Here is an 18,736-nt window from a genome sequence, read left to right as displayed (position 1 = left end):
GTGTGGGCTGTAACTGGAAATCACCCCACTAACCTGTCAACCTGCCTCTCCCAAGCTGTTACTATTACTTTTAGTCCTCTTACTTTTATACTTCTTAATGCTGCAGTCAACTCTGGGTTCCCATTTGCAAAAAAGAACTAACAACTGCTAGAAAGCCACATAAAGGATCAGGCATAATAGCTGGGAAAAGACAAAGGTTGCATTCATGTGGAATGACGAGAGGAAAATGACAGGGGTTTGGATAAAAGAAATACAACTCCATGTCAATAAAAAAATATAAATAAATTCCTGCTTCCCATCCTGCTTTTAGCAGTACCTCTGGTGTGCCTTTTTGGATACTCCCACAAGAAACAATAAACAGCAGGTCAAAACTTTTTGGTTTCTGTAACAGGTTTCAGTTTCGATATGGTTGGGAGGAAAACTCCTTCCTGCAATTATTTGAAGTAAAAGGGGTGGTGACACATGCCATTTTAGAGTCATTTTTTATTTGGGTAATTTAGCCACAGTATATTTTATGGAATGATCCCAGAAGTAACTTTAAAAGCAGATTAAGAAAACCTTAATTCATAACTTGATTTCTTAAGTCAAGAGGGTTTTAAAATGCAGTCCCTTGCTACTGCCTCTCTACCTTGAGAGAAAAGGCAAAAGAGGGAAAAAACCAAACCAGCCAACCAACCTCTGAAGTGTTCCCAAAGCTTTAGAACTCTGTCTTGAGAAATAAAAAAATACAGCTGCATGCAAATCCCTCTATCAGGAACAATCTAGATATACAGCACCAGAAGGAGACTTGACTACAGTATTAGCACACGTGTTAGCAGCAGCCAGCTCCATCAGGACATGTGCTAGAAGCCCCATCTGCTGTCAACCTTTTGAATTCCTCAGCAGGGGGAGTTATTTTTTTAAACACTGCAAGATTTGCAGAAGTCCCTTCCTAGATTCTTTTGCTCCAGTAGAGGTGGGCAGTCTGAGACTGGCTGATCAGAATAAGGAATTTGGCTAATAGGATTAGCCATGAATCCTAAGTGATATCTTCAGAAAAAAAAAAAAATCCCTGAAGATTACTGAATTTGAAACCAACAGCAACAACTGCTGCACACCCTGGCAGCTTCTATAGCTCACCAATCCTTTGGGAGCACATCCTGAATCCTTCCTCAGATCTTCAAACCTCAACCTGGAGCATTCTCCTTGCACTTCCCATGTTGGGACTTCACAAAAAAAAAAAAAAAAAAAAAAAAGAGTTGTTAAAGCAGCATCCTACTAAAGAGATCTACCATAGGCAAGTGACTTACTCAAACTCAATGCCACACTGGCCTGGCTTTACAGAAGAATGCAAAGAAACTGTTTCCTATGGGAATGGAAACAACCAACCTTGCCAGGGCAGATTTACCAACTTCAGCAGCACTCTCACTCAAATTGCTGTTTTGGTCATGATAGATAGAACTTCTGCAAGAGTACATATGAACAAACAACTTAAGAGCATTAGTAATCAGCAGGGCTGCTTTCTAATCATCAAATGGAATGTCAGATACTTGCAAAGTGCTGGCTTTCTTAGAATTTATACCAAAAAAAAGGACCAAGTCTGCAAGATACTGTAAAAAAAAAAAAAAAAGAAAAAATAGAACGAGAAATATAAAAAGTTAAAATATTGGTTAGGTTCTACTAAGATTTTCTCAGTTCCACCACATGTGCTTTTCTCCTGACATTTCCTTATAATCAAACAGGCATTAAAAGCTCTCATACGTTCACTCACACAGCAAAAAGACAAACTGTATGAGATGAGAGCACACAGCTATTTAAACTTCAAAAATGACCCTGAACTGGAAAAAGTAGAAGTCTAGAAGAGAAATAATACAGCACTTGAGGAAATGGTATGTAAAATATCATCTCTGCCATCAGAAACAGGGACAGGAACGCAGCAGCTTCAGCTTTTACCATGATCCAGAGCTTCCCACAGGTCAGACAGAAGCTGGATACAAATATTTCCAAGGGCAAAGAGTCACTTGGTAGAGCTCTTCAGTCACATTCTCTGCAACACACAGGCAGCTGTTCTGTTCAGCACAGTAAAATGTGAATTAATTTAGCATCCAATTACAGCAGATAATCACTGAATCACAGAATGTTAGGGGTTGGAAGGGACCTTGAAAGATCATTGAGTCCAACCCCCCTGCCCAAGCAGGGTCACCTAGGGCAGGTCACACAGGAACATATCCAGGTGCATCTTGAAAGTCTCTAGAGAAGGAGATTCCACAGCATCTCTGGGCAGCCTGCTCCAGGACTCTGTCACCCTCATTGTAAAGAAGTGTCTCCTCATGTTGAAGCAGAACGTGTGTTCCAGCTTGTACCTGTTGTTCCTATCACTGGGCACCACTAAAAAGAGCCTGGCACCTTCATCCTGACACCCACTCCACAGATACTTACAGACCATGACAAGATCACCCCTCAAGCATTCTCCTCTCAAGGCTAAACTGCCCCAGGTCTCTCAGTGTTTCCTCACAGCAGAGATGTTCAAGCCCCACAGTCATCCTCGTAGCTCTGCTGGACTCTTTCCAGCAGATCCCTGTCTGTCTTGTACTGGGGAACCCAAAACTAGACACAGTATTACAGGTGTGGTTTCACCAGGGCAGAAAAGAGGGGGAGGAGAACCTCCCTAGGTCTGCTGAGCACACTTCTCTTGATGCACCCCAGATACTCTCCTGAGTTGCAACTGAAACACATGATGTAGAATCATCTAATCATAGAAGGGTAGAAGTTTGAAGTGACCTCCAGAGATCATCAAGACCAGTCCCCTGGAGAGATGCAGCACTGCAAAATGTTTTCCAGCAAGAGAACCTCTGAGGCATCAGGAAATTTATTAGCACAGGGTTTTTCTATCACCTCCATCACTTCCCTCAAACATACTGAGCCACCAGCTGAAGCATTAAAGCCTCACAGGGTCTAGGAGAATCCCACAGGAGTTCAGTATCCAGCCGTGGGAGTCAAAGCTGAGAAAAGCTAATTAAAGTATTAGGTGGAGCTTTACAATTTTAATTAGAAAAGAAAGGCTTTCTCTTCACTTTTCACCTTCAACGTAGCTGTAAATATGAGGAAATCCTCTTTTTCCTCCTCTGATATCATTGTGGGTTTACAACAGATCTTGGGTACAGACATGGCCAAAAACTCTGCAAAAATTGAGGCTACTGTAGTGATTTTTGTTAAATACATGTAATCTCAAAGCTTCCAAACGTGCTCTTCTAAGGGGTTTGGGGTTTTTTTTTGGGGGGTGGTGGGATAAAAAAAAACAAAGGGGGGTGTTAAAGATCTGTAAAATAAAATCTAATTCCTGAAAACTAGCACTTTTTGCTCTGTGAGCAGCAAAGGGAACACCAAGTGACATTCAACACCAGATTTTTACACCTCATTAAGACAAGCATGATTACAAATGTGATCAACATGCCAAAAATGAAAATTACAAGTGAGCTGTACAGAAACAAGACCACAAACCCACACTGATCACTTCTGTCAGTCTCTAGGCAGATGATATGGTCCAGCACCTGGAATACAGGTCCCCAAAAGCCAAATTTTGGGGCACACACCCAGTTTGCTTCAAGAAACTTCTTGCTTCTACCACTGATGTTAGTCAGCTTAAAATATTGCCCTCATTCACTTGATTTGCACAGAGAGGAACATATTTTGTCATAGAATCACAGAACAGTGGGGTTGGAAGGGAACCTCTGGAGATCTAAGTCCAACTCCCCTGCTACCACAGGTTCTCCTGTACCAGGTTGCACAGAAATATGCCCAGAAGGGTTCTGAAATTCTCCAGAGGAGGCTCCACAGCCACTGGAGTCAGGGCAGCCTGCTCCAGGGCTCCAGCACCCTCACAGGATAAAGGTTTCTCCTTAAGTCCAAATGAGACCTCCTGTGTACCTGCTGCCCCTTGACCTATCAGTGGCCACCACTGAAGAGTCCAGCCCCATTCTCATGACCCTCCACCCTTTAGCTATTGATCAGCATTGAGAAGACTCACTCTCAGTCTGCTCTTCTTCAGGCTAAAGAGCCCCAGGTCTCACAACTTCTCCTCATAAAGATGCTCCAGTCCCTTTGTGGCACTCTATCTGATAGTTCCCTGTCTCTCTTGAACTGGGGAGCCCAGAACTGGACACAATACTCCAGATGGAGCTTCACCAGGGCAGAGTACAGGGGAAGGAGACCTTCCCCTGCTGGCCACACACTTCCCAATGCAGAGGACCACTGGCCTTCTTCACATGGTGAACTTCTTGTCCACCAGAACCTCAGATCTGCCTCTGCAGAGCTGCTTTCCAGCACGTCACCCCTCACCTGTACTGGTGCAGGGGGTTGCTCCTCCCCAGGTGCAGGGCTCTATGCTTGCCCTTGTTGAACTTCACAAGGTTCCCCTCTGCCCAACTCTCCAGCCTGGTCCCACTGAATTGCAGCACAGCCTTTCAGGTGTCAGCCACTCCTCATTTACTTCAACCATATCAGGTATTTGGCTAAATAGATCAGATATGGCTAAAATAGAAAGTTTATCATTTCAATAGGGAGAGTCCAACCACTTGGATTTTCACCTTCCCCCTGTAAGGAGCTCTCACTGACAAATGGCTCACAGCAGCTGCCCAGGTTATTCCTTGAGAAAATAAACTCAGCATCAGTTACTTGTTACTGAAGAGAAAGATATACAGATAATATACCCCAAAAATTCCTGGTGGAATTTCTTGAAAGGGAAGGCTATGGCTTGGAAAAGGCTGCACCATTTGGAGATTTGATTTTTTTGTTGTCTTGCAGAGTGAAGAAGACGGGCATGAGAGACATCCAGACGGCAGTGAAAAGCTCGAGACATCTGCTTCAGTCACATATGTCTGGCTGACTAAAATCATCAGCAAAAGCTCATACAGACCTCATCAGCACTGACTTTTTTGTTTTGCTGGTACTGCTCAGCTGGTTGTCGGGCCAAGGGATTTAGCAGCAAAGCAAGAAGGTTGTGCACAGCAGCCTGTTTAACTCTGCTAATATGCATATGAATTGTCCTCCCCGTGCTTGAGTGACAGAGCTCTACCAAGCAGCACAGCCTCACACAGCTTGCAGCTCAAAAGCACTGGGCAGGAGCAGCATCTCCTCCAGAAGTCATTCTGTTTTCACAGAACAGATGTTCCAGCCCTCATCGTTTTTGTAGACTCTATCCATCAGGTCCATATTCTTGTGTTGAGAGCCCCAGAGCTGGACACAGTACTCCCGGTGAGGTCTTACCAGAGCAGCAGAATCACTTCTCTCAACCTGCTGGCCACACTGCTTTTGATACAGCCCAGGATATGATTGATCTCATGGGCTGCAAATACACATTCCTGGCTCATGTCTACCTCTTCACCCTCTTCACCTTCTCTGCAGGGCTGCAGCCTGTATTGATAATGGGGATTGTCCCAATCCAGGTGCAGCACCTTGCACTTAGCCTTGTTGAACCTCATGAGGCTCATGTGGAATGACCTCTCCAGCTTGTCCAGGTGCCTCTAGCATATTGCATGAATGGTGCAGTTGACAGAGAATTGATATCCTTCAACTATATCCAGCAAGCCAACAACTGTGGGCTCTGCCCACACATGCCCAAATACAGATATTCTGACAGAAACAGACAGACAAATGTCCCAGACCACAGAATCCTAGACTGGGTTGGGTTGGAAGACACCTTCAAGATCATTTAGTTCTGACCTTCTGCCATGGAGATGGACAGCCCTGCTTAGACCAGCTTACTTGACCTGCCTTTGAACCCTGCCAGGCTGGGAGTCTCCACAGCAAAGTCTTGCTGTTTTGGCATACACTTGACTCACAACAGATTGCAGAATCCTCCTTTTTACAGACTGTAAATAACAGAGCCTGAAACTTCACCACCAATTTTTATCAATGGCTAAAAACCACAGGAAAAAGTACCTCAAAACACCAATATTTAAGCCACAATGACACATCTTAAAAAGAAAAGTGCATGCTGACCAGGAAAGGAATCTATTTATCATTAAACTTAATTTTGAAATTATTTATTTAAATCTGCTGTTTATTGGCTTGTTACAGTTACCATCACATGGCTCATCATAACCTTAACCTGAAGCAAGTAGCTTCATCTAGGCAGGCAAACAATTGAACACAGATTTGCCAGTATTTCTTCCTCCCTTGCACTGTCTCACATCACAAACTCCAACGAGGCTTGAAAACTGTTTGTAGCTGCCTTGTTCTCCTGTTACCTCACTGTACTGTGAGGGTGGTGGTATGCTGCAAGAGGGTGCCCAAGGCAATGGTGGAGGGTCCAACCCTGGAGACATTCAAGGTCAGGCTTGAATGGGGCTCTGGAGCAACCTGATCTAGTTAAACATGTCCCTGCTCACTGCAGTGGGGCTGGACTAGGTGACCTTTAAAGGTCCCTTCCAACTCAACCCATTCTGTGATGATTTTATTTTTCCTCATCACCCCCAAACCAATATTTTCCTTGCCATTTTCTAGCCTGAGTCTTTGAGAGAAGTTAGGTTCCTTGCTGGCTTTAAGTACATCACCCCATCCTGTTATCACAGGAATAACCTTCAATTAGGTTCCCACTCACGTTAATGGCTCTCTCAGGATCCTGCCTGAGAATTGTAACACCTGTTGAAAGCTGACAGACAAATTTTCTGCAGTTCATTTTTAAAAATGACTGATTTTACTGCTTCCAATGCTGAAATGGGTAAAATCCCAGCAAGGTATTTCAGTAGCTGCCTGTTTGAAATCCAGTAAGTGAGGGTTATGTTAAGAACTCTTCTAGAGGGAACATTATTGAAAAGAAACTGTTAAAAACGGGGAGGAAAAAATAAGGATTCTGTGTTTCCTGGGGCTAATAGAAAGAATGGACAATTGCTGCTTCCCTGCTGTAGATACAAACATTTCATTCTCACTTGAGTCAGTAGGATTATTCCACAGTCACACTGATTTAAGAAAAATTCTGCATACCCCTGAGAGTCTGCATAAAACCACAGCTTCTGAAATCTTCTGAAATACACAGAACACTGAATGGGTTGGGTTGGAAGGTACCTATAAAGGTTATCCAGGACAACTCCCCTGCATTCAGCAGGGACATCTGCAACTAGAAAAGGTTGCTCAGAGCCCCATCAAGCTTTATCTTTAATACCTCCAAGGATGGGGCCTCTACCATCTCCCTGGACAACCTGTTCCAGTGTTCTGCCACCCACAGAGTAAAGACCTTCTTCCTTATGTTTGCTGTGAAAGTTTACTACTAATATGGGTACCTCAAGCCTGGGCACTGCTTAATGAACATTTTGCAAAAATCTCCTCTCAACTAGGCTAAACATTTAACTTTTTGACCTTCCAGACTAAAAAAAAAAAAAGAACCTTCAACACAGATTAACTACCAAAGAAGTAATCAACCTTTCCTTAGAAAAAAATATTTGAAAAATTCTGTACCTTTGGGGTTTCCCCCCCCCCTCTCTAATTTTTTGTCTAGAAAGCTCAAGCAAGTTTTTAAAATGTTTCTCAGATGACTGTGTGAGCACAGTCAGTAATCAAAGCATGCAATCATAGTTCTCATTTAAGACTGAAGATCTTTGACCCAGATGCATTTCCACAAATTACACTCCTAACCAAGACTTCCACTTTTCTCCATTCAACCTAAAGCAACAAAGCTCCTAATTCAGGTAGATCAGTTTGGTGCCTAAAATTAGGTCGGATGAATATAGCTTGAGAAATTACAGCACTGGTTGATGATGGAAAGAGTCTAAGGCAGTAAATCACAAGCTGATTTGAGGTCCTTGGGTCTCGAATGGTTTCTACAGTCCCAACAGCTTTTTCCTTCCAATCAAAACCAAAATAGCAAATAATGTCCCATGGGTACTTCTCAAGCTAAAACCTGAAGAACTGTTGCATGGACAAATTAAAAGGAGATCATGGACATAGAAAATTGATTGCAGTATGCATTAAAGCTTCTCTCTAAAGAGTTGTCTCTCAAGTACCACAGCACTAAAAATAAAAACAAAAACAAACTGCCAGGAGGAAAAAAAAAAAAAAACAACCATCCAAAAAAGCACCTGCTGTTCAAGAAGAAGACGACTCAAGTGTTGCTGTCACTTGATTGTTAATTCAGTTTAAGTTTTTAACCAAGCATAACCCAAGAGCATTTGTCAAATCTGACTGAAGTGATGTGATTACCTCAGAGCGTATATGCTGGAGAGACTACATGTAGTGACAGAAACACTCTCATAGTCACTGCTGGAGGTGGAGCTGAGGGGGGAATCACGTAAGCCATCCTGAGAACTGAAAAAACATATGGAGACAAAATGAACTGCTGAAGCATCAAAGGTAAAAACAAAACCAAAAAACCCCCCACACACCACAAAGCGGTGTGATAACTCACGGCTTGTAACAGAAGCTGGCCATAGTAATTCTGCTCTTCAGAGCATGATACAAACCTAGCCTGGTCTCTTCCCAAAAGGACAATCTGGCACAGGCAGCGGGCACACAGCTGATAAAAACCTTCAATCTATTTTGTTGCTTTATTTTGGTTTTGGGTGTTTGTTTTTCCATACAGGAAAACATGGAAACACTCAGGAAAGAACCAAGGATGAAAACATTCAGGGAGCTTACATTTTCATGGGGTACAGAGGGCAGAGCGTGCCCCTGCTGCTGAGTGTGGTTTTATGTTGTAACTCAGATCTAGCAAAACTGGAGTTTATAAAGTAACTGCATGTTTCAAGCCAAGACACCCTAAGCCATAAGCTTCAAGAGCTTCTGAAATACCATGACAAGTTTGCTCTAGGCTTCCCCCATCATGGGAAGGAAAAAGGCTGTAGGAAAGCAGAAAACTAAGTCTTTGGTGAAGGAGATAAAGGCAACACACCTAGCCCTGAGTTTGCTCAGAGTATGTAACTGCCACCTATGTACCTCAAATTTTGTGCTTTAAACCAACAGATGAGCAGGAAGAAACAGTCCCATAGCAAACCACTGACACTCCACTAGAGGAGTGTCAGTAGATATGAAGTAAAAAAGACACCAAAAATTTAAATGAGTGGTACAAATTAAAGGAATGGTAGAAAACTTGTCTCTGACACCCCTGGGCTAAGGAAAAGCCTCTAAAGAACACATCAGTTTACATCTTAGAATCATAGAATGGTTTGGGCTGGAAGGGACCTGCAAAGGTCATCTAGTCCAAACCCCCCTGCAGTCAGCAGGAGCACCCTTAGCTAGATCAGGTTGCTCAGAGCCTTGTCAAGCCTGACCTTCAATATCTCCAGGGATGTAGCCTGAACCACCTCCCTGGGCGACCTCTTCCAGTGTTCCACCCCCTCATAGTGCAGAACTTGTTCCTTCTTCCATCCCTACTACCAAAATAAAACTACAAGACTAAAAAAAAGTTTCATAAGTGCTACAGAACTATCCTGGAGGGATCAATTTTTTTTCATTCAGTAATAATTTGCTGCTCAACTACTGGAAATTCCACAAGCTGAAAAAAAAAATATATAAAAATTTAATTTATACTAGATAAGAAAATAAGTGATCTTGAGCAGAGGTATCAAAGCTGTATTGGCTCCAGGCAGTGCAGAAGGATCATTCAAGTCTGCTGAAGTGCTCAGTCAACATACACCTCTGGACACTGCAGAAGGAAGCCTAAGAAGTACCTTTACTCAAAAGAGATGCAATTATATAGGTCAGGATGATTTGACCCTACTTCTCCACATTTACTAGCAGATTTTTTTAATGCTCTTTTGATTTGTAGGTATATGCAGAGTACATCTTTAAACCAGCTACATTCCAAATTCTTTTCTTCTACCAAATTTCCTGTTGTAGCTATTTTTTTGCAGCCTGAAGTCTGGAAGAACGCTTAAGGGGAATTCTTCAAAGCAGTGTATGGAAGGTATGTGCTCTAGTCCCACCAAGAAATAATAGGATTTGTTTGCATACCTCCCACTAATCACTTGGAAAATGCACCCCTTCATGCTCCTCATTTCTGATTGCCAATTTGAAGATAAATCCCAAGTGTTGGGATAAATGCACTGTGCTGCAGTTGAAAGGAGAGCCGCCACAACTGGAAAATAATTTTATCAGCCTTGAACAAAAATCTATTTAACTTGCATCCTTTTCATGTAATTTCCCTTGCTAATTCTGCTCATTATGAAGAGATATATGCATTTAAACAAAGGATCACTCTTTTTATAGCTCATCACCTTTACCCAGCCAATCTTACAATATGGTCATGCTACTAAAATGTACTTTTAGTATCTGCTTTATGGCAGCTCAATGATATAAAAAAAACCATTAGCCTTGATTTCACAGCATGATTGAGCAAGGAGAAGCTGTCTTGCAAGGATGAAATGTATTGTTCAGAATAAAGCAAGCTCTCAACAGCAGAACCAGGGACAACTAGCAAACTCAGTACCTTATTCCCTCTCACCTCCTCACTGTCACTCTGTCCAGAGTTTTCCAGTGTAACAGTTCTGCCAACTCACTTGGGTAGGAACACATTTTCTGCAAGACACAAGGCTTGCTTCCTTCAGTGCCTTCTGTACATGTCTGGCATATATACTCAAAATCCTAGAATGGCTCAGGTTGGAAGGGACCTCAGAGATCATCTACTCCAACGTCACTGACAGGGACACCTCTCACCTAGACTCAGCTGCTCAAGGCCTCGTCCAATGTAGCCTTTAACAGCCCCAGGGAGGAGGTATCCACAACCTCCCTGGGCAACCTATTCCAGAGTCTCACCACCCTCATACTGCAGGACTTCCTAAGCTCCAGTCTAACCCTACTCTCCCCCTCAGCTTCAAACCATTCCCTCTTGTCCTGTCTCTAGCCACCCTCATGAAAAGTCCCTCTGCAGCCTTCCTGCAGGATCCCTTCAGGTATTGGAAGGCAGCTCCAAGGCCCCCCCAGAGTCTTCTCTTCCCTAGGCTGAACGACCCCAGCTCCCTCAGCCTATCCTCATAGCAGAGTCCAGTCACATTATCTCAGTTACCAATAGTACATGAAACAAAATTAAGAGGCTATTTAACATCTTAAATTGAATTTTCTTAGGGTCTGGTTTCCTAGAGTTTTTGTTTGCCTGATTTTAAAGAGTTTGAGGTTCCCAGTCCTTAGGCACAATCCAATGAGCTAACACTTTTCCTAAGAAACCACAGTTCTCAGTTTTGGGGTTTTTTAAACACTCTAGGCCAAACCATAAACCAAACAAACCAACACCTTAAATATTATTTCTCTATTAAGAGCAGATACTAGTAATTGTTAACACTGTCCCAAGTCAGGAAATCAGTTTCTATCTTGAGCTAACTCTGGGGAGTGGAATCATAGAATCAGTCAGGGTTGGAAGGGACCACAAGGATCGTCCAGTTCCAACCCCCCTGCCATTGGCCAGGGACACCTCACACTACATCAGGCTGGCCAGAGCCTCATCCAGCCTGGCCTTAAACACCTCCAGGGATGGAGCCTCAACCACCTCTCTGGACAACCCATTCCAGGCTCTCACCACTCTCATGGGGAAGAACTTCTTCCTCACGTCCAGCCTGAATCTCCCCACTTCCAGCTTTGTTCCATTCCCCCTACTCCAACCCAGAAGGCAAAACAATAAAGGCAGCACAAAGTGCTAGATCTTGATGGCAAGTAAACCTCTGAACATAAAGGCACACAACCAGCTGACATTATCAACCATCTCAAGGCTCTCTTGATTTTCATCTTCTCCGATGTTCTCTGGCCAGTGTACAAACCTCACTTCCTCTCTCTGCTACTCATCTCACTTCTAACCTCTCACTATCAGCATAACTTGTTCTCATCTGCTCCACTATCTTACCTCTTTTTAAGTCTAAACACCATTTAACATTCTGCACTGCTTCATACATGCCTTCATTCTGCTCTAGTCCATCTCTCCCTTGGTGTACAAAGCTGGCCATGCTGAGCCATCCCCGAGTTCACCATCAGAGATCCATCTGGTCAGACAGCACTTGGCAGGGGCAACTGCTTGGACACACTTGACACAAACCATGTCACAAAGGATGTGTAGTTTAGACAATTACAATGAGTAAATATTATTTTTTTCCTCACTCCTGTGTACCGACACAGACTGAATTTTTGCACCAGAAACAATATTTATTATTTACAATGTTTGTTTCTTGTGCGTATTCAGGCTGTAACTCTTCAGGTAAGAAATTCCGGGTTTATTTAGTACCAAGAAATGAGACTCCAATAATGACAACTCTAGTTTAAACCTTCTCAGTGTTATTCTAAACAGATTTACAAAACCCCAAAACAAACACACAAAAATCCCCCCCCAAAACCACAACAAAACAGAACAGACAAAATACAGACTTCTGACGTGCTTACTGCATTCTTTCTCTGTACACACAGACTTAGGACACCTCTTGGTAAAATTTTCTTCTCATTAGTGTCTGCCTGCAGCTTTGCTCAGCTTTTCTATGATGCTCATAGATCCTGAGGTGAATTGACCTGCTTTTCCCAGCTCATGATTCCTGTTACCAGCTGATGGTCGCTCAGCACACACATTCATTAGCAGGATGCTAAGGGGAGAAGGTAGGTGCATTCATTCTGTAGCTAATAGCAGCTGACCCTTTCTTCCCACACCAGCTCATGTGTGACATAAGCTTCACCCCAGCTCATGCTCACTTGAAATTAATGCTGTGTTGGTTTGGGATTCATGGGAGTGTTTAAACTGTGCAAGGGGCCAAAAGTTTGTTTCATTGGTGAAGTCTTAATTATTGTGCTTTCCTTCAAAGTCACAGTCTGGCAGAGGATAAACCCAGCAGCCAAACTCAAAAAAAATAGAATTTATCAGCACTTCTGACAAAAATATAGATTTGAAGAAGAGCAGCAAAGTGACATGGGGTGATGTGGCTGCCTCTTCCCATGGAATACTGTCAGACTGAACTAATGAACCCTTTATTTAAAGCTGTTGGCCATTTGTTTGGTAATAATTCTGAGGTAAAAAAAAAACAAACTGAAAGCTACCTTGATCCTGGTTTGTATGCTCTTTTCTACTGGAATGTGTTTGCAGCCTCTTGTATTTAATTAAACCTCTCTTTTTGGGGGGATATTCTCTTTCTGAATGCTATTACTTGAGTTACAATTACATTCTATGTTACATGAGTTAATTGGCACAGTCTCCATCTCACTACACGAGAGCTGACCCTAAAGCCTCATGTCAGCTACACCAAATCCCCTCAAGTAAGTGGCATTGAAATCTGTTGTACATACTATAACTCATTGCAGGCATCTGTATATTGCCCAGGGAAGCTGTGGAGGCTCCAAGCCTGGCAATATGCAAAGCCAGGTTGGGTGAGGCCTCGAGCAGCCTGGTCTAGAAGGAGGTGTCCCTGCCCATGGCAAAGGGTTGGAACTAGAGGACCTTCCAAACCAATCCATTCTAGGATCCTATGTCGAGAGTTAATACAGTTCACTGCTCCTGCATTGTGGTCCACAAAATCAGTGTTCAACATACAAGGTCAAATTAAAAGTCATTCTTAATTAAAAGTCACTTATAATTTGAGGCATATTGTTAGAAAGAAGGGGAGGAGGGACTGAAAAAAAAACCACATTTATTCTGAATCTGAATTCATCCAGTTGCACAAAGAAAAGAAACAGAAGACAAGGGGAACAGAGGAATTTCAATCAGCAGCCAGTTAAAGGATTGCTTGTGGGACCTTCTGCAGCTGAAAAGGTGGTATTTTGTTCCCAATCAACTATGTCCTTCTTCTTGATGAGAAGTTTTCTTAGTCCTGAATAACTAGATACAAGACTAATCAGTGCAAGCAGACATGGCTTTGTTTATGTGAACATGCACAGCTGTCCATTAATTTTCACAGAAAAGGCAACTTTGTCATGTAAAGACAATTTCCTTAAGTCCTACTGTGATGGGGAATATTCTAAGCAAAGAATGAATTTAACACATTTAATCAAATTTATTTGCATCCTGGTATCAATTAATACGTTTTAAATAAAGGGGCACTTAAAGAATCAAATGCTATAAACTAAAACACAAGCTAAACACTTAATTTGTGTGGCTTTAGAGTGTTTTGGGGGTTTTTTAAGATGTAATTTGTAGCCATTCCCCCCCTAAATGTACCAAATGCTTCTTTTCCATGCATTGATAAAGGTAAAATGACTGAGCTCCTGTACTGAAGATGTGCATACATGTCACATGTTGCTAAGGAGTGAAGAGACTCAAATACAGACAGAAGAATGAAAATCAGAAACCAACTGGATAAACCAGGTGTTCATCTTTTGACAAAGTCATTCTTACAAGCTGAAGAAGTAAAACTGTAAATATCTCAGATTATTGTCCATTGTAATCTACAAATACATTTAAATACATAAATATATTACAATACCTACAATTTGAGACTGCAGGATAGAAACACTAAGAAATGGGACAACTTGAATACCGAGCTGGAGAAGAATAAATTATTCATCCTGCAATACAGATCAGCAAACAGTAAAACATACTATGGCAAGGATGCCTCATCCCTCCTCCTTCTACTGCACAAGCATATGGCCAAAAAAAAGTCTATTTTTCAAGCCTCCACAAATAAATGTGAGCAGCACAAGCATTTAACAGCTGAAGGACACAGCTAGAGCTTGTACGAAGTGTGAAAAGCTCTTCTTCCAAGTTTCAGCTCCTTTGACCAATTCTCAGGTGCACTGTGAAAAGTTTCAACAAAATTACCCTCCCCAAACAGATCCAAGAAAATGGTCAAAAGACTCAAATGCATAAATTTAAGCTAGACATACTAGATCAGAAAGGAAGCTTGTAAATCCTTTTTAGATCAGAACTGGTTTAAGGTCAGCATGCAGATAAACACACAACAAAACCATGTATTTAAGACCACAACATGGAAACACCAGCAACATGTGACAATATGAAAACAGCAGCCAAACCTCATAAAACACACAAAAAAAATCCATTTTACAAGGACCCTTCAACTTTGGAACTCACAGAAAGCAAAGTATTTCCAAAACACCAAAATAAAGATGATCTTCACACTTAGTAGTCTTCTTTCTCCTTGGAAAAAGCAAGCAGAATACCATGGCACAAAGCATTTGGGAAACCTCTACAGGTTGCTTCCAGTTGAAGAAGGAGGAACTCTACACAGAATCATTGAAGTGTCTCAGCTGGAACAGACTGAGTCCAACCATTGACCCAACACCACCATGGCCATTAAACCATATCCTGAAGTGCCACATCTATATGGCTTTTTGAGCACCTGCAGGGTGCCTGACCACTCTTGCAGCAAAGAAATCTTCCCTAATATCCAACCTGCCCTCCCTCCCAGCAAAATTTCAGGTGAATTCCTCTCTCATACAGATCTAAAGCTTGGTTTTGCTGTTAACTTACATTCCTCCCTCCCCCCCCAAAACACCAAATGCTGCTTTGTCATGGTTTTACCATCTGTGCTATTCTTACTTCATGCCTTCAACAGTTGATTTTGCTAGATGTCAGCCTTTACTTCTCACATTGTCCCTTCAGCAGATGAGCTGCTGAGCACATCTCTGCCAGGGCAGAGTCCTATTTGCATCTCATTAATGCTGCTGCCCAAGTCTTGGTGCCTGTGGTGCTTTATATCTGAGATACTTAGGAGTAAATAATGGAGAAAGATGCAACACCAGCTGAGAGTTAAAACCCAAAAGTACTAAAGACATGCCAATACCCAAATCACAACTAGAAGAATATTTAATCAACAGAATATTGAGGCCAGCCAGAGGAGCCTGAAATACCAGGTTATTGCAGATTTAAGGATTAATTTCAGTAAACCTGAGTGGATCACCAAAATTATACCTTTCATGTCACACTGCACAGTATGAAGCTGATTTACTAGAAGAAATAGTTTGTATCATAACACACACATTTGACAGCTGCTTGATTCAGACAACGAGAAAGGATATTTTCAGCTTCTAGTCGGTGACTTACAGTAACTAGAAAGTAAATACATTTATCAGTGTGATGAATGAGCAGATCCTGCAGCTATTCTGTGTATATTGCATTGCTTATTGTTCTAGCTAATGGGCCCATCATTCTGAAAATAATCTGTCTCCAACATTTCCCCTCTGGTGATGCTGGCACTCACAAGCACCTAACAGGGAGCAGTCACAGCAGCCTAATGTGATCTTCAGTTTAAAAATATCACTGGAAAGCTGCGATTAGTCACCGCCCAGGCAGCATGAGTAAGAAAAGGTCCACGAAGTTCTGGTTTGTAACTGAATTATCTTTTACCAATAACGTGACTAGTGAATCAGAGGCAAGGACCAAATCTATGCAAAGATATATGCAGGAGAAAACGAAGGATCTACACGTATAAAACTTCGGGAAACTTTCGACAAAGGCATGGAGTGACAGGATGAGGGGGGATGGCTTCCAACTGGGAAAATCTCCATTTAAATGAGACATGAGGAAGAAATTCTCCATGAGGATAGTGAAGCACTGAAACAGGTTGCCCAGAGAAGCTGTGAAAGCTCCAAGCCTGGCAGTGTTCAAAGGCAGGTTGGATGTGGCCTTGAGTGAGCTGCTCTGGTAGGAGGTGTCCCTGCCTGTGGCAAGGGGCTTGGAACTAGATAATCTTGAAGGTTCCTCCTAACCCAACTGTTCTAGGATTCTATGACACAATTTTTTAATCTACTCCTCAGTAGACCCCCAGCATCTCTGTCTCTCACAGAATATACTGGAGGACTTAATATTAGAATGTTTCCCAATAAAGCAGCAACTGTCTAGTAGCAAAACTCCTCCACACCCCTATTTCTCTACTTCTACAATGATAGAATACTTTCCAATTAATAACAGATGCACACTAGTCTCAATTAATAGAGAGAATTAAGATGTAATCAACAGATTAACTGTGGAAGAGGCTATGCTGAAGACAGAACAAAACCCACTAATTTGATAACAGAATATTAAAAAACATTCACCCAAGAGTTTGAGGAGAACTCAAAGATAAATCAGATTAATTATTAACTTCTCATTTAAAACTTCCTTCATGCCTGGAGTTTAAAGGTGGCAACCTTTAAAAACAAAAGAAGACTCCAAGGGGATTCAAGCAGTTCTGGTTATGTGAGCCTGATGTTCACACCAAGCAACTTAATGTACCAAAAGAGATCCAAAAGATAAAACAAGTAGTCAGTAATGAGAAGGTTTGCTTGGGGAAAAGTAGCATATTCTGCAGAGGGAACCTCTTGGGGAACTCTCTGAAGGGGTCAGGAAGCTTGTGAAGAATGGAGATTCAGCTGGCAGCCTCCTGATTTCCAAAGAGATTCTGTCACTAAAGGCTTTTCAGAAAACTAAGGAGCTACAGTGTAAGAAGTAGGGGCCAAAATTCTTAAATAAGTCTTAACCATAAACATGGAAGAGTTTTGGGGAGGATCTGTTAAACAATCACTTCTCAGAAGAGCAAGATGTTACCACTGAAGTTCTTTAGGACCCTGAGGGGTTTGTTTTCAACTACAAACTGTAAAAATGGGGAGAAAGCAAAGAGGTCTACAAGGTTGCTACCTGCAAAATTATTCAGGGTGATAGTAAGAGCAGCAGTTTGAAGAGGTGCACAGCATCTTCAAAGTCTGGATAACAGGTAATAAAACAGCAAGATGAGATTCAACTGCTAAACACAGGGAGAATAATTGTAGAATCTGACACAGAGCGACAGCCTCTGAGCTCAGAAGCAGCTTCTTTTTGATGTTTCAAAAAGACATAAGCTCACAAAAACCCAAAGTGAAATGCTGGGAGCCATTGGAAAACCATCAGAAAATGATTACATGTGCAAATCCATGGTTTGCTCATGTCTTGAGTAAGTGTAGTCATGATTCCCTCATCACTATGCAGTAGCAGAAAACCTGGAAAAAGGGTTAGAGCAAGACAAAAGGAATGATCAAAGCTATGGACAACTTCTGATCAAGTAAGTTGTGAATTGTCCAACCTGAAGAAGTAATGAAATGTGAACTGAGGTCTACGAAGTCCCAACCAGCACGGAGAGGCCAGGCAGGAACTAGGAGCTGTTTGATGATGCTGTTAAAAGCCAGGCTGAGGGCAAACAAAAGACACAGAGGAACATGGACCTAGAGAACTAACTGTAAAAGGACAAATCTCACACAAGATTATTTATACTTGCCCAGCCTCTGTAAATATTGTATGTGGAGAAGAGGTTATTAGATCCATGAACCATGGGAAGTTGAAAAGAAGATAATAGCTATAATTTTATTGCATTTTCCAGACTTGTTCTCACAAACTTCACTTAATATTCCTACAGAGGCAAAAAACCTGGTCAAAACGTTTTGTAAATGATGTATGATTTACCAGGCCACTAATTAAACATCCAGTAATTATTGTCACACAAGATTCTACTTGAAGTGTTGCTAAAGCCTGAAATGTCAAAGGGATTTGTGAATGACTTGTTAAAAGGAAGTTCATTCAAAAACCCTGTTGCAAGGCCTTGGATGTGATCATCCCTGCAAGCTTCCAACTGCAAATGCTCAGAATAAGGAAGATGAAATTAACCTTCTCAAAGCTGACTTTTGTGCATGCTTAGTTGTGTTTAACCTGTAAAAGGAATTTATTCTGATTCTATTCAACTACGAATAAAATATTTCCTAATCCAATTGCTGTGTTGCCAAGCAAAGGTCTATTTCTGTAGCCCTTTTATTATGATAAAGCTTCATGGTTCAAGCTACCCCCAGTGTGTTATCCTGAACTCAACACAACCACAGAAAGAGTGATCAGGCGTGACACTCA

At 41.9% G+C, this 18,736-nt stretch overlaps 1 protein-coding gene across 2 annotated transcripts in view; it reads right to left on the bottom strand.

Moving 5' to 3' along the window:
• The window catches only part of ZFYVE28 (zinc finger FYVE-type containing 28), a 64,161-nt gene that overhangs the window by 19,117 nt on the left and 26,308 nt on the right, over window positions 1-18,736 (bottom strand). For both annotated transcript variants that reach the window (XM_054391572.1, XM_054391573.1), the window contains exon 8: window positions 8,176-8,280. In XM_054391572.1, coding sequence (XP_054247547.1) covers window positions 8,176-8,280 — 105 coding nt within the window. The remainder of the gene's footprint in view (window positions 1-8,175; window positions 8,281-18,736) is intronic.

Source organism: Indicator indicator, chromosome 23, assembly GCF_027791375.1.
Source record: "Indicator indicator isolate 239-I01 chromosome 23, UM_Iind_1.1, whole genome shotgun sequence".
NCBI classification, from domain to species: domain Eukaryota; kingdom Metazoa; phylum Chordata; class Aves; order Piciformes; family Indicatoridae; genus Indicator; species Indicator indicator.
The sequence above is the reverse complement of the archived record's forward strand: the minus strand, read 5'-3'. Positions and strand labels throughout refer to the sequence as shown.